We start from the raw sequence: 25,483 nt of genomic DNA on the forward strand, positions 1-25,483 counted from the left end.
TCACTGCAACCTCTGCCTCCCAAGTTCAAGAAATTCTCCTGCCTTAGCCTCCCAGGTAGCTGGGATTACAGGCATACACCACCACACCCGTCTAATTTTTATATTTTTAGTAGAGATGAGGTTTCACCATGTTGGCCAGGCTGGTCTTGAACTCCTGGCCTCAGGTGATTTGCCTGCCTCGACCTCCCAAGGTGCTGGGATTACAGGAGTGAGCCACCGAGCCTGGCTTACTTTTTTTTTTTTTTTTTTTTTTTGAGATGGATCCTCTCTGTGTCGCTCAGGCTGGGGTGCAGTGGCACGATCTTGGTTCACTGCAACCTCTGCCTGCCAGGTTCAAGCAATTCTCCTGCCTCAGCCTCCCAGGTAGTTGGGGACCACAGGTGCATGCCATCATGCCCAGATAATTTTTAAACATTTTTCTTTGGTGGAGATGGGCTTTCACTGTGTTACCCATGCTGCTCTCGAACTTCTGACCTCAAGTGATCTGCCTACCTTGGTCTCCCAGACTGCTGGGGTTACAGGAGAGAGCCATCGAGCCTGGCTGTGTACACATTTTAGAATGAACTTGTTAAGTTCTGCACCCAAAGAAACTTTTGGGGTTTTTATTGGAATTGCTTTGAATCTATACAGGAATTTGGAGAGAATCGACATTTTATAATATTGAACCTTCCAGTCTATGAACATGGTATATCCCTCTATTTGTTTAACTACTTCTTATATTGGTATTTAATTTATCTCAGTCAGGGTTTGTTTTTTGTTTGTTTGTTTTTGTTTTTGTTTTTAGATGGAGTCTCACTCTACTGCCCAGTCTGGAGTGCAGTGGTGTGATCTTGGCTCACTACATCCTCTACTGCCCGCATTCAAGCGATTCTTCTGCCTTAGCCTTCTGAGTAGCTAGGATTACAGGTGTCTGCCACTGCGCCCAGCTAATTTTTTTTTTTTTTTTTTTTTTGAGACGGAGTCTCGCTCTGTCGCCCAGGCTGGAGTGCAGTGGCCGGATCTCAGCTCACTGCAAGCTCCGCCTCCCGGGTTTACGCCATTCTCCTGCCTCAGCCTCCCGAGTAGCTGGGACTACAGGCGCCCACCACCTCGCCCGGCTAGTTTTTTGTATTTTTTAGTAGAGATGGGGTTTCACCGTGTTAGCCAGGATGCAATTTTTTTGTATTTTTATTAGAGATGGGGTTTCATCATCTTGGCCAGGATGGTCCTGAACTCCTGACTTTGTGATCCACCTGCCTTGGCCTCCCAAAGTGTTGGGATTACAGGTGTGAGCCACCACGCCTGGCCTAAGGTTTGTTTTTGCATAAAAGTCTCACACTTCTTTTCTCTGTTTTCTAGGTATTTGATAGTTTTTAGGATTATTATAAATGTTATCTTTTTAAAATGTTCACTTATGCAGTGGCTCATGTCTGTAATCTGGGAGGCCAAAGAGGAGGATTGCTTGAGCCCAGGAGTTCAAGACCAGCCTTGGCAACTTAGTGAGACCTCGTCTCTTAAAAAAAAAAAAATTTCTTTTAAATTAGAAGGTTCCTTTTAGCCAGGTGCGGTGGCTCACACCTGTAATCCCAACACTTTGGAAGGCCAAAGTGGGTGGATCACCTGAGGTCAGGAGTTCGAGACCAGCCTGACCAACATAGTGAAACCCCCGTGTCTACTAAAAATACAAAAAAATTAGCTGGGTATGGTGGCAGGCACAGGCACCTGTAATCCCAGCTACTAGGGAGGCTAAAGCTGAAGAATCACTTGAATCCGGGAGGCAGCTGTTGCAGTGAGCTGAGATCGCGCCATTGTACTCCAGCCTGGACAACAAGAGCAAAACTCCATCTCAAAAAAAAAAAAAAAAAAAAAAGAAAAAAGATCCTTTTAAACTGTTTTTGTGGCTGGGTGCAGTGATTCATGCCTGTAATCCCAGCACTTTAGGAGGCCAAGGTGCGAGGATCACTTGAGCTCAGGAATTTGAAACTAGCCTGGGCAATGTAAGGAGACCTCATCTCTACAAACTAAATACAAAAACTGTTTTTGTTATATAGGAACTCAATTCATCTTTATATGGTGCCTCTATAGCTAATATAAGGTTCCACAAACCGTGGTCACTGAATCCTGCCTGCTACCTGTTTTTGGAGGCTCATAAGCTAAGAATGTTGTTTATGTATGAGCCTCCATTTTGTCCACAAAATATGGAAATTTGTTTTCTCTCATGTTACATGAGTATCTATATAACATCCACGGTTTTACCTCTTGTTCCACAAAGTCTGTAATATTTACTACCTGACCCTTTACAGAAAAATTTGCTGACCTGTGCCGGGCGTGGTGGCTCACACCTGTAATCCTGGCACTTTGGGAGACTGAGGCGGGTGGACTGCCCGAGCCCAGGAGATTGAGACCAGCCAGGATAACATGGTGAAACCCCGTCTCTGCTAAAATACAAAAAATTAGCTGTGCGTGGTGGTGTGTGCCTGTAGTTCCAGCTACTCCGGAAGCTGATGCAGGAGAGTTGCTTTAACCTGGGAGGCAGAGGTTGCAGTAAGCCGAGATCGCGCCACTGCACTCCAGCCTGGGTGACAGAGCAAGACTTCGTCTCCAAAAAAAAAAAAAAATTGCTGACCCAAATGTAAAACCTTGCTAAACTCACTTAATTCTAATTATTTCAAAATATTTTATCTGTAGATTCATTAGGATTTACAGTGTACCTAATGCGTAATCGATAAGAAATAACAGGTTTTTTCCTTTTCAGTTCTTTATTTCTTTTTCTTCCTTGGCTATATCAGTCCAATTTCAGGGACTGGATTTTTCTCAGTCTTCTAGGTAACTAGAAGTTGGCTGAAGTTTGTAAAAACTTGGGTTTATTCGTAGGGTATAGCCCTTCGTCTTAACTCTGACAGAGTTTGTCTCCTTAGCTTGTAACATGTGATGCTTACTCTCTTGTGATGGACAGACACACCCAGCACAGAAGTTGACTGAACTCTGGATTTCTGTCTTCTTCCGTATCTGGTTTTAATTTTTTTTTTTTTTTTTTTTTTTTTTTGAGACAGAGCCTCACTCTGGCGTCCAGGCCAGAGTGCAGTGGCGTGATCTCGGCTCACTGCAACCTCTGCCTTCTAGGTTCAAATGATTCTCCTGCCTCGGCTTCCTGAGTAGCTGAGATTACAGGTGTGCGCCACCAAGCCTGGCAATTTTTGTATTAGTAAAGACAGGGGTTTCACCATGTTGGCCACGCTGGTCTCGAATTTCTGACCTCAAGCGATCCACCTGCCTCAGCCCCACAAAGTGCTGGGATTACGGGAATAAGCCACCGTGCCTGGCCATTTTTTTTTTTTTTTTTTAGAGACAGAATCAGGCAGGGCACAGTGGCTCATGCCTGTATTCCCAGCACTTTGGGAGGCCGAAGTAGGTAGATCACTTGAGGCCAGGAGTTTGAGACCAGCCTGGCCAACATGGCAAAACCCCACCTCTACAAAAAATACAAAAATTAGCTGGGCATGATAGTGTGTGCCTGTAGTCTCAACTATTTGGGAGGCTGAGGTGGGGGAATCGCTTGAACCTGGGAGGCAGAGTTGTGAGCCAATATCATGCCACTGCACTCCGGCCTGGGCAACAGAGTGAGACTCCATCTTTAAAAAAAAAAAAAAGAGAGAATCTCCCTTTGTCACCCAGGTTGAAGTGCAGTGGCGCAATGATAGCTTACTATAGCCTTGAACTCCTGGGCTCAATTGCACCTCCTCTCTCAGCTTCCCAAGTAGCTGGGACTAGAGGTGTTTGCCACCACACCTGGCTAATTTTTGTAGTTTTTGTAGAGACAGGGTTTTACCGTGGTGCCCAGGCTAGTCTCAAACTTCTGAGCTCAAATTATCTGCCTGCCTTGGCCTCCCAAAGTGCTGGCATTACAAGCGTGAACCACCGGGCCTGGCCTGGGCTAATTTTCCAAAATTTGTTGTAGAGATAGTCTTGCTGTGTTGTCCTGCCTGGCTGGTCTCAAATTCCTGGCCTCAAGCAATCCTTCCACCTATGGCCTCCCAGAATGCTGGGATTACAGATGTGAGCCACTTCAGCTGGTCAGGTTGATTATTCTTTACCCCCTTGTTGATTCGCTGATTCTTTTTTTTTTGAGATGGGAGTCTCACCCTGTTGCCCGGGCTGGAGTGCAATGGCATAATCTAGGCTCACTGCAACCTCCATCTCCCAGGTTCAAATGATTCTCCTGCCTCAGCCTCCCATGTAGCTGGGATTACAGGTGCCCACCACCACACCCAGCTAATTTTTGTATTTTTAGTAGAGACGGGGTTTCACCACTTTGGCCAGGCTGGTCTCGAACTCCTGACCTCATGATCCACCCACGTCGGCCTCCCAAAGTGCTGGGATTACAGGCATGAGCCACTGCACCTGGCCTGATTTTCTGATCCGTTTTTTTTTTTTTTTTTTTTTTTTTTTTTTTGAGATGGAGTCTCACTCTGTCACCCAGGCTGGAGTACAGTGGCACGATCTTGGCTCACTGCAAGTTCCGTCTCCCGGGTTCATGCCATTCTCCTGCCTCAGCCTCCCCAGTAGCTGGGACTATAGGCACCCACCACCACGCTGGCTAATTTTTTGTATTTTTAGTAGAGATGGGGTTTCACCGTGTTAGCCAGGATGGTCTCCACCTCGTGATCCACCCGCCTCAGCCCCCAAAGTGCTGGGATTACAGGCATGAGCCACCATGCCTGGCCAATTTTCTGATTCTTAAAGAAGCTTGTTAAAAATGTTTTGACAGTCTTTTCTAGTTCTGACCTGGAAGGTAGTCTGAACGACCTAGTCTTAGTCTCTTATAACTGGAACAGAATTGAGGAGCCAAGATTTGAATTCAGCTGTATCTTAACTTCAAGGTCTATGCTTTTAACCACTTATTATATGTATTAATCCATTTTCACACTGCTGATAAAGACATACCCAAGACTGGGCAATTTATAAAGCAAAGAAGTTTATTGGACTCAGTGCAACATGGCTGGGGAGGCCTCACAATCAAGGCAGAAGGCAAGGAAGAACAAGTCACATCTTACATGGACGGCAGCAGGAATAGAGAGAGAGACCTTGCAGGGAACCTCCTGTTGTTTTTTTGTTTGTTTGTTTTTTGTTTTTTGTTTTTTTGAGACAGGAGTCTCGCTCTGTCGCCCAGGCTGGAGTGCAGTGGCGTGATCTTGGCTCACTGCAAGCTCTGCCTCCTGGGTTCACACCATTCTCCTGCCTTAGCCTCCCAAGTAGCTGGGACTACAGGCGCCTGCCACCATGCCCAGCCAATTTTTTGTATTTTTAGCAGAGACGGGGTTTCACTCTGTTAGCCAGGATGGTCTCGATCTCCTGACCTCGTGATCCGCCTGCCTCAGCCTCCCAAAGTGCTGGGATTACAGGCATAAGCCACCGTGCCTGGCCGGAAACTCCTATTTTTAAAACCATCACATCTTGTGAGATTTATTCACCATCATGAGAACAGCACAGGAAAGACTTGTCCCTATGATTAAGTTACCTCCCACCAGGTGTCTTCCACAACATGTGGGAATTCAATATGAGATTTGGATAGGGACACAGCCAAACCATATCATTATACTTATTAGACTTGTATTCAATCTCACATAATATAAAGGGTAAAATGTTTATTTTTGTGAATTGGACCATAGGAGTAAACATAATTTTATTCTTCATATTTTTTATAGTTCTCAGCGTGAAAGTCAGAAGATAGAATTTTAAGGCTTGTATTCTACTTTTTGTTCTGTAGTGAAGCAAATAAGCAACACGTAAGATGTCAGAAATGCTTGGAATTTGGACATTGGACTTACGAATGCACAGGAAAAAGAAAATACCTACACAGGCCCTCAAGGACAGCAGAACTAAAGAAAGCTTTAAAAGAAAAAGAAAACAGATTATTATTACAGCAAAGGTAGGTTTACATGTGGTATACAAAGGAATTTTTTTAAATGTGTATTTATAGACTTTATTAAAGGACCAAACATTTAATGGTGGTTCTCCAGATTTTAATTATAATGTTAGTGATGTTTAATGGATGGTTACTATGTGCCAAGCACTATTCTAGGGTCTTTATAAGTATTAGCTTATTTAAACCTGATATCTACACTATTAAGGTGGGTAGTATTATTGTCTTCATTTTACGTATGAAGAACCTAAAGCAAGGAGGTGTTGAATAACTTACTCATTGTCATACAGCTAGTAAGAAGACAAAGTATGTGTTAAAGCATGCAGCCTGTCCCCCAGATTCATGGTCTTAATCATTTTGCTTTATTGCCTCAACTGTCAATGAAATGACAATTGAATTAAGAGATTGATTATATGAACTGACATGGAAAGCTATCCAAGAAGTATCAGGTATATTAAATAACATAGAGAACAGAATATATAATATGCTATGATTTATGTTTATAAAAAGAAGAATTGGTTGGGCACAGTGGCTCACACCTGTAATCCCAACACTTTGGGAGGCTGAGGCGGGCAGATCACATGAGCCCAGTAGTTTGAGACCATCCTGGCCAACATGGTGAAATCCCATCTCTATTAAAAATACAAAAATTAGCCGGGCATGGTGGCAGGTACCTGTAATCCCAGCTACTCAGGAGCTGAGGCAAGAGAATCACTTGAACCTGGGCAGTGGAGGTTTTGGTGAGCTGAGATCGTGCCACTGCATTCCAGACTGGGCGACAGAGCGAGACTCTGTCTCAAAAAAAAAAAAGGCAGCATCTTCGTAAGGGCTGTTAGCTATATAATAGTGTCTTAAGTATTTAGACTTTCAAGGCAGCAGTCTTCCAATTTGTGGACATGAAAGTTCTTCAAGAGTTATGCAGGAACAGATAACCAATTTCTAGATTATCAACATTCATGTACAATTCTTCCTAAAACAAATCTGGATGAGAACTTGCCTGCTGGTCTCCTTTTCTACTTCCCCTTTTCTAACGATGCTTCTATAATCACATAAAAGAAAGGTATACCTCTCACCCATCTCTAACATACCTTAGTGTATTGTCCTCATGTATGAAAACAGATGGTTTTTCAGAATGGTGGTGTTTGTGCTGAGAAAGTGAATGGTCATAATAGTTTTGTTTGTTTGTTCGTTTGTTTGTTTTGAGACAGGGTCTCACTATGTCACCCAGGCTGGAATGCAGTTTCATCTCACTGCAACCTCCACCTCCTGGGTTCAAGTAATTCTCCCACCTCAGCCTCCCAAGTAGCTGAGACTTCAGGTGCCCACCACCACGCCTGGCTAATGTTTTGTATTTTTGGTAGAGATGGGATTTTGCCATGTTGCCCGGGTGGTCTCAAACTCCTGAGCTCAAGCAGTCCACCCACCTCAGCCTCCCAAAGTGCTCCCAAATATGCCCAGCTGGCCATAATTTTTGAGAATAAAAATTTTTTTTGAGTCAGAGTCTCGCTGTGTCACCCAGGCTGGAGTGCAGTGGTGTGATAGCTCACTTCAACCTCTGCCTCCCAGGTTCAAGTGATTGTGTCTCTGCCTCCAGAGTAGTTGGGAGTACAGGCATGTGCCACCACACCCAGCTAATTTTTTGTAATTTTAATAGAGACAGGGTTTCACCATGTTAGCCAGGATGGTTTTGATCTCCTGACCTCATGATCCACCCACTTCGGCCTCCCAAAGTACTGGGATTACAGGCGTGAGCCAACGTACCCAGCCAAGAGTAAATTCTTTTTTTTTTTTTTTTTTTTTTTTTTTTGAGACGGAGTCTCGCTCTGTCGCCTGGGCTGGAGTGCAGTGGCCGGATCTCAGCTCACTGCAACCTCTGCCTCCCGGGTTCACGCCATTCTCCTGCCTCAGCCTCCCGAGTAGCTGGGACCACAGGCGCCCGCCACGTCGCCCGGCTAATTTTTTTGGGTATTTTTAGTAGAGACGGGGTTTCACCATGTTAGCCAGGGTGGTCTCGATCTCCTGACCTCGTGATCCGCCCGTCTCGGCCTCCCAAAGTGCTGGGATTACAGGCTTGAGCCACCGCGCCCGGCCGAGTAAATTCTTTTTTAAGGTTTTTCCCTAAACAAAATTGAAGAGGACCTAATTGAATTGTCAATTAAAAAATATATTTTAATGGTATATTATTATGTGACTTGTGGAATATAACAGATGGAATGCAGAGAATTGAGTGATAGGGAAGTAACAAGTCTTTCCATTCCAATCAATCTATTTAGATTAGGGTTTCTCTAGGTTAAATATGTAACTCTTAAAAATAAGAATTAAGCTGGGCATGGTGGCTCATGCCTATAATCCCAGCATTTTGGTAGGCTGAGGCGGGCGGATCACCTGAGGTTGGGAGTTCGAGACCAACCTGACCAACATGGAGAAACCCAATCTCTACTAAAAATACAAAATTATCCGGGCGTGGTGGTGCATGCCCATAATCCCAGCTGCTTGGGAGACTGAGGCAGGAGAACTGCTTGAACCCGGAGGTTGTGGTGAGCTGAGATTGCACCATTGCACTCCAGCCTGCGCAACAAGAGCAAAACTCTGTCTCAAAAAAAATAAATAATAAGAATTAATTCCCCAGGAGCCATCTCTATTGAAAAAATAAAATTAAAAAATAGGAATTTAATTGATGGCGAACCTGGTCACATTCTACCATGAAGAAATATTGATTTATAGCTACATAAACTAGAAAAAAATCTGTCATTAAGAAATGCATTTCCGGACTGGTCACAGTGGCTCACGCCTGTAATTCCAGCACTATGGGAGGCCGAGGTGGGTGGATCACTCGAGGTCAGGAGTTTGAGACCATCCTGGCCAACATGGCAAAACCCTACCTCTACTAAAAATACAAAAATTAGCTGGGTGTGGCAGTGCACCCTGTAATTGCAGCTACTTGGGAGGCTGAGGCAGGAGGATCACTTGAACCCAGGAGGCAGAAGTTGCAGGGAGCTGAAATCACACCACTGCACTCCAGCCTGGGTGATACAGCAAGACTGTATCTCACCAAAAAAATATATATATATATACACACACACACACACACACACATATGTGTATATACATTACCAATAAATTTGTTTTAATGTAATAATTATTAAACTTTATACTATCAGCCAGATGCTGTGGCTCATGCCTGTAATCCCAGCACTTTGGGAGGTCAAGACAAGAGGATCACTTGAGGCCAGGAGTCTTAAGACCAGTCTAGTCTAGGCAAGACAGCAAGACCCTGTTTCTTTCTTTTTTTTTTTTTTCAACTTTCAGTTATTTATTAATCAATGTAATCTCCAGTAGATTACATCAACATGATTTCATGCATTTAGAGGAGAAATATTTCCTGGTTAAGTGGAAAATTGGGCAGATGGCTTCTGGAAGACCTTCATTCTAAAGCAGCTTTATAGTGAAACATTTCATTTAGAAATCTGTACCTTCTTTCTTTAATTTGCTGTAATCCACATTCACTGAGTAGAACTTGTATTGATCATTGGGACCTAGTTTGTTCCAGGGCTGTGGGTTATTATAACGTTCTGTCCCAACAAACATCTGGATTGAACAATGCTAGATGCAAGAGAAACAGTGCTGCTCCAGCACCTCCAGTTCTAATAAAGACAAAGAGGGGGATCAGCTTCGCATGCTTCTTGGCCTGACCCGTGATCTGGCGGAGTTTGCGGCAGAAGCCTCCGCCTGGAAAGGAGAGAGCCAGCCTAGCCACCAGGCCCTGAGCTAAGTAGTATCACCAAGACCCTGTTCCTTAAAAAAAAGGTTGGGCACGGTGCTTACGCCTGTAATCCCAACACTTTGGGAAGCCAAGGTGGGTGGATCGCCTGAGGTCAAGAGTTCGATACCAGCCTGGCCAACATAGTGAAACCCCGTCTCTACTAAAAGTACAAAAATTAGCCGGGCATGGTGGCGGGCACCTGTAATCCCAGCTACTCAGGAGGCTGAGACAGGAGAATTGCTTGAACCTGGGAGGTGGAGGAGGTTGAAGTGAGCCGAGATCACGCAACAGCACTCCCACCTGGGTGACAGAACGAGACTCCGCCTCAAAAAAAAAAAAAGTATCAACTGTTAAACATGTTCACGTTATTATGTGAATAATAGGTATTAAATTATTGTAGAACTTTTTATAATATTTATATAACATGCCCTTTGCAAACACTAAAACTTAGAATTGCCAGTATAAACTTTCCAGAAATTATTTTATTAGGAATGTAAGCAAAAAAAATGTTTGAAAACCCCTGTCCTAAAGAATGAAATACAGGTTATGAAAATTTTCATTCTAGTTTAGGCACACACCTATAATCCCAGCACTTTGGGAAGCTAAGGTGGGAGGATCACTTGAGGACAGGAGTTTGAGACCAGCCTGGGCAACATAACAAGACCCATCTCTACAAAAAATAAATAAATAAACAAAATTTTATTTTGACATTTATGTTTGTTTTTCTAATTGTATCTCACAAGTATTTTGGTCTAAAACATATATAATTACATAAATCTGGCTTTGTTAAACAAAAGATTGCTGGCCGGGCACCGTAGCTCACACCTGCAATCCCAGCACTTTGGGAGGCCGAGGCAGGTGAATCACAAGATCAGGAGCTCGAGACTATCCTGGCTAACATGGTGAAACCCCGTCTCTACTAAAAATACAAAAACACTAGCTGGGCATGGTGGTGGGCGCCTGTGGTCCCAGCTACTCAGGAGACTGAGGCAGGAGAATAGCGTGAACCCGGGAGGTGGAGCTTGCAGTGAGCCGAGATCACGCCACTGCACTCCAGCCTGGGCAACAGAGGGAGATTCCATTCTCAAAAAAAAAAAAAAAGATTGCTGAGTTTTGATTCAGTTATAATTTAATAAGTATCCTTCACCCTCTTATTTTACTCCCAAAATGACAATTCAGTAAGTAATTCCATTGTGTAAAAAACTTTACATAAATACATGTTTATGTTCGGAGACTCAGGAAATAAGGATGGAAGCATTATCTAGGAAATATAGAGAAGGCCAGAATATAAAAACGTTGGCCATGTGTGGTGGCTCACACTTGTAATCCCAACATTTTGGGAGGCTGAGGTGAGCAGATTGCTTGAGCTTAGGAGTTCAAGACCAGCCTGGGCAACATGGTAAAACCCTGTCTCTACAAAAAATACAAAATTTAGGTAGGCGTGGTGGTGCGTGCTTGTATCCCAGCTTGTATCCCAAGCTACTCCAGTGGTTGAGGTAGGAGGATTGCTTGAGCCTGGGAGGCAGAGGTTGCAGTAAGCCAAGATCGTGCCACTGCACTCCAGCCTGGGTAACAGTGAGACCCTGTCTCAAAAAGAAAAAAAAAAGTTAAATTTTCGGGACAGTGGTGATAGAATTAATTGTTTTTTCTTGTTGTTGTTGTTGTTGTTTTTATTTTGAGACAGAGTCTTGCTCTGTCGCCCAAGCTGGAGTGTAATGGTGCGATCTCAGCTCACTGCAACCTCCGCCTCCCAGGTTCAAGAGATTCTCCTGCCTCAGTCTCCTGGGTAGCTGGGAGTACAGGTGTGCACCACCAAGCCTGGCTAATTTTTGTATTTTTTTAGTAGAAACAGAGTTTCACCATATTGGCCAGGCTGGTCTCGAACTCCTGACCTCAAATTATCTGCCCACCTCAGCCTCCCAGAGTGCTGGGATTACAGGTGTGAGCCACTGCACCTGGCCTAATGTGTAATTTAAAAACCTGATTTAGTATGCATGTTGTTTGACAGAATAGGAGCAGCAAGCCATTTGTCCCTTTCGTTCAGATTTACCAGACTTTATTCTTTATAAATAATGTGAGTGAACATAGTTTTGAAGTATTAAATTTCTGGTCTTTAAAGAGTAAATCGGCCAGGCGCAGTGGCTCATGCCTGTAATCCCAGCACTTTGGGAGGCTGAGGCGGGCGGATCACAAGGTCAGGAGATCGAGACCATCCTAACACAGTGAAACCCTGTCTCTACTAAAATTACAAAAAATTAGCCGGGTGTGGTGGCGGGCGCCTCAGGAGGCTGAGGCAGGAGAATGGCGTGAACCCTGGTGGCGGAACTTGCAGTGAGCCGAGATCGCGCCACTGCACTCCACCCTGGGCGACAGAGCGAGACTCCATCTCAAAAAAACAAACAAACAAACAAACAAAAAAAGAGTAAATAACTCGGCCAGACAGAAGGCTCACACCTGTAATCCCAAGACTTTGGGAGGCCAAGGTGGGCGGATCATAAGGTCAGGAGTTTGAGACTAGCCTGGCCAGTATGGTGAAACTCTATCTCTACTAAAAATATAAAAATTAGCCGGGCTTGGTAGCATACACCTGTAGTCCCAGCTACTCAGGAGGCTGAGGCAGAATTGCTTGAACGCGGGAGGCGGAGATTGCAGTGAGTTAACATCGTGCCACTGCACCAGCCTAGACAACAGAATAAGACTTCATCTCGAGAGTCGAAAAAAAAAAAAAAGAGTAAATAACTCAACAGTTGGAGGACATGCAGAAAAAGAAATATTTTAAATTAAAGGGCTGCTTTTGAAAAATTATGAAATAGCTATTCATAGGATTCTGAGAACTCAAACTACAAATTACGGCTATTGTGCTATTTGCTTTGTTCTGTTGTTCAGTAAGTAGTGATATAGCTATGTCAGCCTCAGTTTCAGACTTAAAAAAAGTAATCATCTTAACTACTAACCTACCTGACTTTTATACAGGTGCTAAGATATGTTATCTTGTTTAAATGCTGGTTAAGTTGACTGCATGTATCATATACAGCCTACAATAGCAGACTTTCCACTTGCTTATAATAAGAAATACTGTACTCTAGATGTGATAAAAAGACAGAATGTTTCTCCAGAGTAAAATGGTTTGGGGGATAGCAGAAGGGCTTGTCTGAGCTGTGTATAATCACTCTATTAACAGGAGCTTTTTTCCCTCCTCGTGTTTATCAGCATTGGAGAAACCAATGTGGAAAGAAAGGCCAAGAAAAAAAGGTATGTGTGGTTTTAGTAGTGTTTTATAGATAGCATGTAATACTAACTGGAGGGATGGGAAAGGTGATTTTAAAATAATAGCTCTGCTGGACGTGGTGGCTCGTGCCTGTAATCCCAGCACTTTGGGAGGCCAAGGTGGGTGGATCACCTGAGGTCAGGAGTTCGAGACCAGCCTGTCCAATATGGTGAAACCCTGTCTCTACTGAAAATACAAAATTAGCTGGGTGTGGTGGCACATGGCTGTAATCCTAGCTACTCAGGAGGCTGAGGCAGGAGAATTGCTTGAACCCAGGAGGCAGAGGTTGCAGTGAGCCAAGATCATGCCATTGCACTCCAGCCTGGGCGACAGAGCAAATTCTGTCTCAAAAAAAATAGCTATAAGATTTGGGTCTGAAGTCTCTTATTGCAATTTATAATTAAGTAATCATCCTATTTTCTGATAAGTTCCTTTTTTTAACCTGTCTGGAAATGCATTGCTTCTATTTCTACTTTTACTCCAACTTTCTAGAGTCCTTATACCTGGAAACAATAAATAATTGTCTTCCCTTGGCTTAGAATAGGAAGTGTTAATAGACTGGTAGGAAATTGTTGGCCTGCCATATCTAGTCCAAAGTAGTTAAAATAAAGATGATGAAACAGTCACCAGCTATGCTACGTGAGGTTTAAATAGACCCAATTGTTATACTGCAGCTTTATTCTAACATTATTCCCTCTGAAACATAATATAGTAGATATGCTTATCTTGAATTCCATCCAAGAGAATGAAGTTGCTGAAGTAACAATGCCTTGTAGAGAGAGGAGCTGTGGTTTACAACAGTTAGGCAATCTCCAAAACATCAAACCTAAGGATAACATGCTAGCAAAGCTTCAGTGTATAAGCGTATTTATAAACGGAATCATATGAAATTGCTTTTGGCCGGGCATGGTGGCTCATGCCTGTAATCCTAGCACTTTGGGAGGCTGAGGCGGGCGGATCATGAGGTCAGGAGTTCAAGACCAGCCTGGCCAACATGATGAACATGGTGAAACCCCATCTCTGCTAAAAATACAAAAATCAGCTGGGCGTGGGTGTGCGCACCTGTAATCCTGGCTACTCAGGAGGCTCTGAGGCACGAGAATTTCTTGAACCTGGGAGGCGGAGGTTGCATGAGCTGAGATTATGCCACTGCACTCCAGCCTGGGTGACACAGCAAGACTCCGTCCCGAAAAGAAAAAAAAAATGAAATTGCTTTTAACATTCTATTACATGTCACCTTCCCAGTATATAACTGTGTATTGTCTAATAGGTCTAAGAGTGTAACCAGTTCCAGTAGCAGTAGCAGTGACAGTTCTGCCAGTGATTCTTCATCAGAGAGTGAAGAAACATCTACCTCTTCCTCCTCAGAGGACAGTGACACTGATGAAAGCTCCTCTAGTTTCTCATCCTCAGCCTCCTCCACAACCTCTTCCTCCTCCTCTGATTCAGACTCGGATTCCAGTTCTTCCAGTAGCAGCAGCACCAGCACAGATAGCAGCTCTGACGATGAACCACCAAAGAAGAAGAAAAAGAAATAGAGTTGCTCCATCCATATTGGACCGATGGACTGAAAACATTCATGTGATTCTTGAAAGGGAATTTAGAATATGTTAAGGCCGAGTAGGTTAACTGGTGAACATTTCTAGAATTCAAAAGTTTCTCAATGTTTTACATTGTAAGAGCATAAAGAGTATTAATAATGGCTTATAGAGAGAGACTTTTTTATTTGAAGGGTGAATCTTGTTTTTCTTTTTTATCTTTAAAATATATCTCTAGAACTTAAAGCTGAAATCTGCAAATCTGTTTGTGTGATGAAACTATCTTTTCTGTCTGTGAAATAAATGCCATACTTTGTTATATATGTTGGTGGTATGTATCAGACATATTTTCAGGATGGTGCATCAGGACACCTGGCAGTGAATTTCTAATGCTTTTGGCTGTGTGTTATATGTAAGATATAATATGTTGTTACTGTAAGCTTAGTTTTCCAACTGTTAATAAATGTGCTCTATTTATACATTTATGTTCAGAAAGTTATCTGACTTTTTGTCCTAAGTGGTATGTTCAAGGAGCCTATTAATATATTTATAGTTTTTGAATGCTGTTAAGTTTCAAATTGCTGTGTTATATCATTCATTTTCTTCTGGTTCCTTAAGTTTTTCAAGTTATCCTTTTCTGAGGAAAATTATTCTAGAAGAACCTAAAAAGGGACAAAACATTTGAAACTACTTAGGAGTCTAATATTGGTGCCTTCTGACAAAAGTCAGTGTATCAGAAAAGAAAGCAGCCATGTAAGAGGCTAACTCAAGTAGAAGTGCTAGAAATATCTTTGTGTATTAACATGCAATAAAAGGTACCATTCAAAGCAGGGGGAAAGGTAGGAAGAAGAGGTAATTTTTACTGAAAATTAGGGCAATGTTGGTCGCCTTTTATTAAAAGCTTTTTTTAAGCTTTCATAAAGATTGCCTTTGCTATTTTTGAAAACATGGTGTGACAGTTTATATGGTAACTGGTCATATATATGACAGTCTACTGCATATATATGAATGACTAGGATTAATCTGGTGTGTTTACATAGGATGTACATAGTTGAAATCTAGCACGAAAGGTCAAAAAGGAAATACTGCACAATATTTCTTAAAAGTAAAATGCTGTTATTGTGATGAGTCTTTGGTTTAACATCACAGTATTCTGTGATGTCTTTTTAACTTTTTGGAAAGAGGTATCATTTGTAGAAAAAATTTGATTTGGGTTAAATATAGGTTTTTAAAACTATAAATGTTGTCTTTTTTATATTTTTATGAAAAAGCAGTAGAAAATTACTTTTGAAGAAAACAGGCTATTTAAATATTAAAATATATGTATGTTGTGAGTTTAAGGAACCTGTAATTGTCAGTTTTACAAAACCATCTGTGTTCAGTGGTTGTAAATAAATTCTCAAAACATCATTTCAAAGGCTGCCTACAGAATATTATCACTTGACAGATAGAGTTAATAAATTACCAATCAGGTACATTTTATAATGTTTGTCTCTGTAAAGGTAATATTAGCAGTTAAAGAACACAGATGAGAAAAGAATGTGTTACATAGGTTGCATCACTTGCAGTTAAATAAAACTCACAATTTGTGCTTACAAACTTAAACTTCTGTTATCTCTTTACTGTTTTATTTAATGCCAGTTCTTATTCCATTTGAGGTGTAAAGACATTTGAACAAATTCCAATTTTAGAGTTTTACTATTATGGCTGTTGAAAGTATGACTGGAGAAGTAGAGAGAGCAGAAACTCAGTTCTTCTAGTCAAGCATTTCATTCAAAAACACAGAATCAGGCTGGTCACAGTGGCTCACGCCTCTAATCCCAACATTTTGGGAAGCCAAGACGGGAGAATCACTTGAGTCCAGGAGTGTGAGACCAGCCTAGGCAACATAGTAAGACTCCATCTCTACAAAAAATTTAAAAATTAGCTGGGCATGGTAATGTGCCCCTATAGTCCCAGCTACTCAGGAGGCTGTGGCAAGAGAATAGTTTGAGCCCAGGAGGTTGAGGCTGCAGTGAGCCATGAGTGTGCCACTGCACTCCAGCCTGGGTGACAGAGTGAGAAAAAACAAAAAACAGAATCAATGGCAAAGTGGAGACTAATTTTTAAAGAGTTTTATTTTTAGTCCTGCTTGAAAGCAGGAAGTTGAGTCCCTGGCAAAGGTAGTGAATATGTTACTTAACCACATTCATATCAAAAGGAGTCATTAGATCATAGGTTTTCATTCCACACATACACTGTGGTTTGTTTTTTTTTTTGTTTTGTTTTGAGACAGAGTCTTGCTCTGTCGCCCAGGCTGGAGTGCAGTGGCCGGATCTCAGCTCACTGCAAGCTCCGCCTCCCGGGTTCACGCTATTCTCCTGCCTCAGCCTCCGGAGTAGCTGGGACTACAGGCGCCCGCCACCTCGCCTGGCTAGTTTTTTTGTATTTTTTAGTAGAGACGGGGTTTCACCATGTTAGCCAGCATGGTCTCGATCTCCTGACCTCGGGATCCGCCCGTCTCGGCCTCCCAAAGTGCTGGGATTACAGGCTTGAGCCACCACGCCCCACTGTGTTATTAATAGACTGTACAATATAGCAATTTTGCCCTAGAATGAAAATACAGCATTAGCCATAAGTTAACACTGGAAGTGAAAAAAGTGCAGAGAGGGTGTTTCATATTCTTAACCATATTTATTCTTTTTAAATTTTGAACTGTAGATTTATAGAAAAGTTGCAAAAATAGTACAATTTCCTTATAAACTTCATCTAGCTTCCCATAGTGTTAACATCTTACATAACCATGTCACAGTTGCCAAAACCAAGAAATTTAACATCTAGTAAAATACTATCTTTTAAAGACATCCTATTATAGCATAGTAAAATACTATTAAACTGAAAACTTTATTCATATTTTGCTCATTTTCCCACTAATATCCTTTTTATATTCCAGAATACTACCCAGAAAATACATTTAGATACTTGTATCTTTACTACAGTCTCAATATTTCAGTGTTACCTTGTCTTTCATGCCCTTGTCACTTTTAAAGAATTATTTTGTCTAATACCCCTCAATCTGGGTTTGTTTGGCTGGACACAGTGATTCACACCTGGAATCCTAGCACTTTGGGAGGCCGAGGTGGCTGGATCATTTGAGGTCAGTAGTTCAAGACCAGCCTCACCGACATGGTAAAACCCCATCTCTACTAAAAATACAAAAAAATTAGCCAGGTGTGGTGGTGCACGCCTGTAGTCCCAGCTATTCAGGAGGCTGAGGCAGGAGAATGGCATGAACCTGGGAGGTGGAAGTTGCAGTGAGCCGAGATCGTGCCGTTGCACTCCTGCATGGGTGACAGTGAGACTGTCAAAAAAAAAAAATTTGGATTTGTCCGATGTTTTCTTGTGATTGAACTGAGGTTATGCTTTTTGGAAGAATATCACAGAAATGGAATGTCTTCAGTCAATAATATCATGAGATAATAATGTTCATGTGTCTTATTTATTACTGGCAATGTTGACCTTGATCACTTGATTAAAGTGGTTCCAGGCTGGGCGCGGTGGCTAACGGCTGTTATCCCAGCACTTTGGGAGGCCAAAGCAGGCGGATTCCTTGAGCTCAGTTCAAGACTAGGCAACATGGTGAAACCGCATCTCTACAAAAAACACAAAAATTAGCCAGGCATGGCTGGGCATGGTGGCTCATGCCTATAATCCCAGCACTTTGGGAGGCCAAGGCGGGCAGATCATGAGGTCAGGAGTTTGAGACCAGCCTGACTAACATGGTGAAACCCCTGTCTCTGCTGAAAATACAAAATTAGGCAGGCATGGTGTTGCATGCCTATAATCCCAGCTACTCAGGAGGCTGAGGCAGGAGAATCACTTGAACCTGGGAGGCGGAGGTTGCAGTGAGCCGAGATCACACCACTGCACTCCAGCCTGGGCGACAGAGTGAGGCTTCGTCTCACCCCAAAAAAAATTAGCCAGGCATGGTGGTGTGCATCTGTAGTTCCAGCTACAGGGGAAGAATAGGTGGAGGGATGGCTTGAGCCCAGGAGGCCCGGGCTACAGTAAGCCGAGATTGTGCCACTGCATACTCCAGACTGAACAAAAATACCAAACCTTGCCTCAAAAAAAAAAAAAAAAAAGCCAGGCATGGTGGCATGGCATACACCGGAAGTCCCAGCTACTCAGAAGGCAGAGGGTGGGAGGATCGCTTGAGCCCAGGAGGTCCGGGCTGCAGTGAGCCAAGATCAGGCCACTGAACTCTGGTCTGGGTGACAGAGTGAGACCCTAACTAAAAAAAAGGTTATAATCAGATTTTTCCACTGTAAATTACTACCTTTTCCTTGTTTGTTGACAGATACTTTAGGGAAGATATTTTGAGAATATGCAAAACTCACTAGTTTTAGTGGATCAGTGGACCTTGTCTACAACAATTATTACTATACTATCTTCTTTTCCAAATGATGGTTTTCTTTTTTCTTTTTTTGAAGAGTCTCTCTCTGTCGCCCAGGCTGGAGTGCAGTAGCACAATCTCAGCTCACTGCAACCTCTGCCTCCCAGGTTCAAGTGATTCTCTTGCCTCAGCCTCCCAAGTAGCTGGGATTACAGGAGCCCGCCACCACACCTGACTAATTTTTGTATTTTTAGTAGAGACGGGGTTTCTTCCTGTGGGCCAGGCTGGTCTCAAACTCCTGACCTCAGGTGATCCGCCTGCCTCAGCCTCCCAAAGTTCTGGGATTACAGGTATGAGCCACTGAACCTGACCCCAAATAATGGTTCTCGTGTTTTGTTTTTTGTTTTTTGTTTTTTGAGCTGGAGTTACGCTCTTGTTGCTCTGGTTGGAGTGCAATGGCACGATCTCGGCTCACTGCAACCTCTGCCTCCCAGGTTCAAGTGATTCTCTTTCCTCAGCCTCCCGAGTACCTGGGATTATAGGCATGTGCCAACACGTCCAGCTAATTTTTGTCTCTACTAAAAATACAAAAATTAGCTGGGCATGGTGGAGCATGTCTATAATCCCAGCTACTTGGGAGGCTGAGGTAGGAGAATATCCATTTTCTTTATTTTTTTTTGACACGGAGTCTCGCTCTGTCGCCCAGGCTGGAGTGCAGTGGCCGGATCTCAGCTTACTGCAAGCTCCGCCTCCCGGGTTTACGCCATTCTCCTGCCTCAGCCTCCCGAGTAGCTGGGACTACAGGCGCCCGCCACCTCGCCCAGCTAGATTTTTGTATTTTTTAGTAGAGACGGGGTTTCACCGTGTTAGCCAGGATGGTCTCGATCTCCTGACCTCGTGATCCGCCCGTCTCGGCCTCCCAAAGTGCTGGGATTACAGGCTTGAGCCACCGCGCCCGGCCGAGAATATCCATTTTCTAACACCAGGTTGTGCCTTTGACAGAAATTTTAAAAAAAGAAAAAAGAAAATACTGGAAACCAGACCTTGAATTATGGTGCCTTAATTGAAACAAGTTGACCCAAAACACGATTTGAAATTGTACTTTTGTATGCTTCCCTGTAGGTTTTTACACCCTGGGAAAAATTGTGCCATGAAGAGATTTAGAGGTGTGTTTGTGCCAAAGAGGGAGAAAGGCTTTATCAAAGGAGAAGAGAGAAAGGAAAACCAATACGATACCTGGGCTACAGATTCCTTCTCAGTTCAACTTTAGGAGTGGGTACCCATGGAAATTGAAGACTTGGATGTTGCCAGTGTTCTTGAAAGTTTTTTGTGTACCCCCAAGGGCATTTGTGTCTGCTGCTCAAGCTAATCAGTAATAACCACAAACGTTAACAGAACTCTTCTTTGGAAAGTACTATACAAAGACATATAAGTAACACTTCAACAGTGGTTTCCTTGGAATTCGCCCTCTAGTTGGGGAGACCAAACAAAATACAAAGAACATGGCTGGGCGCGGTGACTCACGCCTGTAATCCCAGCATTTTGGGAGATTGAGGCGGGCAGATCACGAGGTCAGGAGATCGAGACCATCCTGGCTAACACGGTGAAACCCCATTTCTACTAAAAATACAAAAAAATTAGCCAGGCTTGGTGGCACATGCCTGTAGTCCCAATTACTTGGGAGGCTAAAGCAGGAGAATCTCTTGAACCCAGGAGGTGGAGCTTGCAGTGAGCTGAGATTGTACCACTGCACTCCAGCCTGGGTGACAGAGCGAGACTCCGTTTCAAAAAAAAAAAAACAAAAAACTGCAGGGTGCGGTGGCTCACGCCTGTAATCTCAGCACTTTAGGAGGCCGAGGCAGGCGGATCACCTGAGGTCAGGAGTTCGAGACCAGCCTCAACACGGAAAAACCCTGTCTCTACGAAAAATACAAAATTAGCCAGGTGTGGTGGTGCATGCCTGTAATCCCAGCTACTCGGGCGGTTGAGGCAGGAGAATCACTTGAACCCGGAGGCAGAGGTTGTGGTGAGCCAAGATTGCACCATTGCACTCCAGCCTGGGCAACAAGAGCAAAACTCCATCTCAAAACAACAACAACAACAACAAAACGAAGAACAGTCGGCCGGGTGCAGTGGCTCATGCCTGTAATCCCAGCACTTGGGGAGGCTGAGGCGGGAGGACCACCAGGTCAAGAGATCGAGACCATCCCAGCCAACATGGTAAAACCCCATCTCTACTAAAACTACAAAAATTAGCTGGGCGTGGTGACACGTGCCTGTAGTCCCAGCTACTCTGGAGGTTGACGCAGGAGAATCACTTGAATCCGGGAGGCAGAGGTTGCAGTGAGTGGAGATAGTGCCACCGCACTCCAACCTAGCAACAGAGCAAGACTCTGTCTCAAAAAAAAAAAAAAAAAAAAGGAACACGAAAAAGAGAACTTTCAATTGAACATGGTAAATTGAACCCAAATTTACCAAATTTACAAACATGGTAAATTGTTCACTAGTATTTCCTCTTAAAATTTAACTAAAATAGGCCGGGCGCGGTGGCTCAAGCCTGTAATCCCAGCACTTTGGGAGGCCGAGACGGGCGGATCACGAGGTCAGGAGATCGAGACCATCCTGGCTAACACTGTGAAACCCCGTCTCTACTAAAAAATACAAAAAACTAGCCGGGCGAGGTGGCGGGCGCCTGTAGTCCCAGCTACTCGGGAGGCTGAGGCAGGAGAATGGCGTAAACCCGGGAGGCGGAGCTTGTAGTGAGCTGAGATCCGGCCACTGCACTCCAGCCTGGGGAACAGAGCGAGACTCCGTCTCAAAAAAAAAAAAAAAAAATTTAACTAAAATAGCAGAAAATAGACAAAAAAGCATAAAGAAAAAAAGAGGAGATGTACTAGTCAGTGTTCTCCAGAGAGGCAGAACCAATAGGAGACTATATATATATATACACACATATCACATAGAAACATATAGATATATATGAGGATATTTATTGTGGGAATTGGCTCTTGCAGTTATGGAAGCTGAGAAGTCCCACAATCTGCTGTTTGCAAGCTTGAGGACAAGAAAGCCAGTGGTGTAACTCAATCTGAGTCCAAAAAGACCTGGGAAGCAGAGAGGCTGCTGATGTTAAGTCCCAAAGTCCAAAGACCCAAGAACCAGAAGCTCCAAAGTACAAGGGCAGGAGAAGATGGATGTTTCAGCTCAAAGAGAGAGAGGCCGGGCGCAGTGGCTCACGCCTGTTATCTCAGCACTTTGGGAGGCCAAGGTGGGCGGATAACCTGAGGTCAGGAGTTTGAGACCAGCCTGGCCAATATGGTGAAACCCCGTCTCTACTAAAAACACAAAAATTAGCCAGGTGTGGTGGTGGGGTACCTGTAATTCCAGCTCCTCGGGAGGCTGAGGCAGGAGAATTGCTTGAACCTGGGAGGTGGAGGTTATAGTGAGCCAAGGTCACACCATTGCACTCCAGCCTGGGCAACAGAGCGAGACTCTGTCTCAAAAAAAAAAAAAAAAAAGAGAGAGAGAGAATTCTCTCTTCCTCTGCCTTTTCTATTTCTATATAGGCTCTCAATGGATTGGATAATGCCTAGGGGAATGGGTCTTCTTTAGTAAGCTTACTGATTCAAATGCTAACCTTTTCCCAAAACACCCAGAAATAGTGTTTTACCAGCTATCTGGGCATCCCTTAGCCCAGTAAAATTGACACATGAAATTCATCACCATAGGAGATGAAACAGATGAGAAATGACAACTATACTGGAAACTGAAAAGTGGATGTTGACTTGAATAACCAAAGAAAGCCAAAGCCTAAGCCACAGTGAGTAAAAGACAACAGGAAGCAAGCCGCAGACTCTGAAAAGCTTCCAAACTTGATGGCACCATAGACTTCTGCCAGCCAAAGCACAAGGAGGGCTTGAAAGCAGACTGGTAGAAAGTTTATGTAAGGAGATGCACCCCTATGCACTCCTCTCCTGTTCGTGCTGTCTTAGTGGGTTTATTTTTTTATCATGAAATTTTGCAAGTGAACAGTAGTGAACATCTATGTTCATTTTTTTTCTTTGTGTGTGTGTGGTTTTTTTTTTTTTTTTTTTTTTTTTTTTTGAGATGGGGTCTCATTCTGTTCCCCAGGCTGGAGTGTAGTGGTACGATCACAGCTCACTGCAGCCTTGACCTCCCAGGCTCAAGCAATCCTCCCACTTCAGCCTCCCTAGTAGCTGGGACTACAGGTGTGTGCCACCATGCCTGGCTAATTTTTGTATTTTTTGTAGAAATGAGGTCTCATCATGTTGCCCAGGCTAGTCTTGAACTCCTAGGCTTAAGCCATCCTTCCACCTCAGCCTCCCAAAGTGGTGAGATTACAGGTGTGAGACACTGTGCCCAGCAGGAACATCTATGTTCAGTCTGCCATGATTAATGAGTACTCCATTAATTAATTCATTAAATTTTTATTTTTTTTGACAGGGTCTCACTCTGTCCCTCAGACTGGAGCACAGTGTTGCAGTCTCGGCTCACTGCAAACTCCACCTCCCAGGCTCAAGTGATTCTCCTGCCTCAGCCTCCCGAGTAACTGGGACTACAGGCACGCGCCACTACTGTCTGGTTAATTTTTGTATTTTTAGTAGAGATGGGGTTTCACCATGTTGGCCAGGCTGGTCTTGAACTCTTGACCTCAAGTGATCCACCCACCTTAGCCTCCCAAAGTGCTAGGATTACAGGTGTGAGCCACTGCATCCTGCCCATGACTAATTTAAAATTAAATAAGAAAGAATACAAGTTGCCATATGCTAAGAACCACTTGGAATAAAGACAATGAGTAATGTGCCTCATTTATAAACCTCCACCTCCAGATATTTCTCTAACAAAAATTGTGGACAAAATCAAGAATGAAAAACCATAGAACTACTGGGTAACTTTTTAGTATTTGGACACTGTGCTGTCTACCTGATAAACTGATTCCCTTCCTTAAGCGGTCTCGAGGGAGGCTGGCCCAAGTGCTGTGGTGTTTACAACTAATTGATCACAACCAGTTACAATTTTCTTTGTTCCTTATCCACTCCCATTGTTTCACTTGGCTAGCCTAAAATTAAACTAAAATTAAACAAATAAATAAATAAATAAATAGGCCAGGTGCAGTGGCTCACACCTGTAATCCCAGCACTTTGGGAGGCTGAGGCAGGTGGATCACAAGGTCAAGAGACTGAGACCATCCCGGCCAACATGATGAAAATCCACCTGTACTAAAAATACAAAAATTAGCTGGGCGTGGGGGTGTGTGCCTGTAGTCCCAGGTACTTGGGAGGCTGAGGCAGGAGAATAGCTTGAACCCGGGAAGCAGAGGTTGCAGTGAGCTGAGATAGCACCGCTGCACTCCAGCCTGGGCAACAGAGTGGGACTCTGTCTCAAAACAAACAAACAAACAAAAAACACAAACAACAAACAAACAGGCCGGGCGTGGTGGCTCACTCCTATAATCCCAGCACTTTGGGAGGCTGAGGCAGGCGGGTCACTTGAGGTCAGGAGTTCGAGGCCAGCCTGGCCAAAATGGTGAAAACCCGTCTCTAATAAAAATACAAAATTAGCTGGGCTTGTTGGTGCACACCTGTAATCCCAGGTACTTGGGAGGCTGAGGCAGGAGAATCACTTGAACCTGGGAGGCAGAGGTTGCAGTGAGCTGAGATTGTGCCACTGCACTCCAGCCTGGGTGACAGAGTGAGACTCCATCTCAAAATAAAAAGAAAAAACAATAAACAAATAAATTTATACACCTAAAGAGAATAAACTTCAAACAGTGAGCAATGTATATGTAGGGTATACATATAGATACGAACTGGAAATAAAATTGAGTCAATATTTTAAAAATTAGACTTTAGTGTTCATTAGCATTTTTTTCCCTGTGTAAATTGCTTAAAATTATGGTTTGGATTGTGATAACCAGCCTTTGAGATGGTTCCCAATGATAATCATTTCCAGTTACCTATGAACTTATATAGTCCCTTTCTACATGGAATCAGAACTAACCTATGTGACCAATAGAATAGTACAAGAATGGCAGTGTGTGACTTCAGAGGTGAGGTCATAAGAGGCATTACAGCTTCTGCTTTGTCTCTTGAAACACTCATAACTCGTTCTACTGCCCAGGCTGGAGTGCAGTGGCATGATCATGGCTCACTGCAGCTTCGACCTCACTAAGCCTAGATCTTTTACCCTAACCTCTTATGTAGCTGGGATCATAGGCGCACACCACCATGCCCGACTAATTTTTTTTTTCTCTTTTGAGACAGAGTTTTGCTCTTGTTGCCCAGGCTGGAGTATAATGGCACGATCTTGGCTCGCTGCAACCTCTGCCTCCTGGGTTCAAACAATTCTCCTTCCTCAGCCTCCCAAGTAGCTGGGATTACAGACATGTGCCACCAATACAAATACAATAATTTTGTATTTTTAGTAGAGATGGGGTTTAACCATGTTGGTCAGGCTGGTCTTGAACTCCTAATCTCAGGTGATCCGCCCACTTCGGCCTCCCAAAGTGCTGAGATTACAGGTGTGAACCACCGTGCCTGGCCTAATTTTTTTTTTTTTTTTTTTTAATAGCAATAGTGTCTTGCTATGTTGCTCAGGCTGCTCGGGAACTCTTGGG

At 43.5% G+C, this 25,483-nt stretch overlaps 1 protein-coding gene and 1 pseudogene across 4 annotated transcripts in view; one reads left to right on the forward strand and one right to left on the reverse strand.

The window, feature by feature from the left end:
- Positions 1-16,076, forward strand: part of ZCCHC10 (zinc finger CCHC-type containing 10) — a 28,322-nt gene extending 12,246 nt beyond the window's left edge. The window contains exons 2-4 of one of the 4 annotated variants that reach the window (XM_023196255.2): positions 5,747-5,908; positions 12,847-12,917; positions 14,204-16,076. In XM_023196255.2, coding sequence (XP_023052023.1) covers positions 5,771-5,908; positions 12,847-12,917; positions 14,204-14,471 — 477 coding nt within the window. In that variant the 5' untranslated portion in view covers positions 5,747-5,770 and the 3' untranslated portion in view covers positions 14,472-16,076. Of the gene's footprint in view, positions 1-5,684; positions 5,909-12,846; positions 12,918-14,201 lie in introns of all 4 variants that reach the window. The other 3 variants (XM_023196237.2, XM_023196247.2, XM_023196262.2) reach the window with 3 other exon arrangements.
- On the reverse strand, positions 9,362-11,661 carry LOC111530560 (annotated as a pseudogene).
- Positions 16,077-25,483: the final 9,407 nt, after the last annotated feature.

Source organism: Piliocolobus tephrosceles, chromosome 4, assembly GCF_002776525.5.
Source record: "Piliocolobus tephrosceles isolate RC106 chromosome 4, ASM277652v3, whole genome shotgun sequence".
In the NCBI taxonomy this organism is placed as follows: domain Eukaryota; kingdom Metazoa; phylum Chordata; class Mammalia; order Primates; family Cercopithecidae; genus Piliocolobus; species Piliocolobus tephrosceles.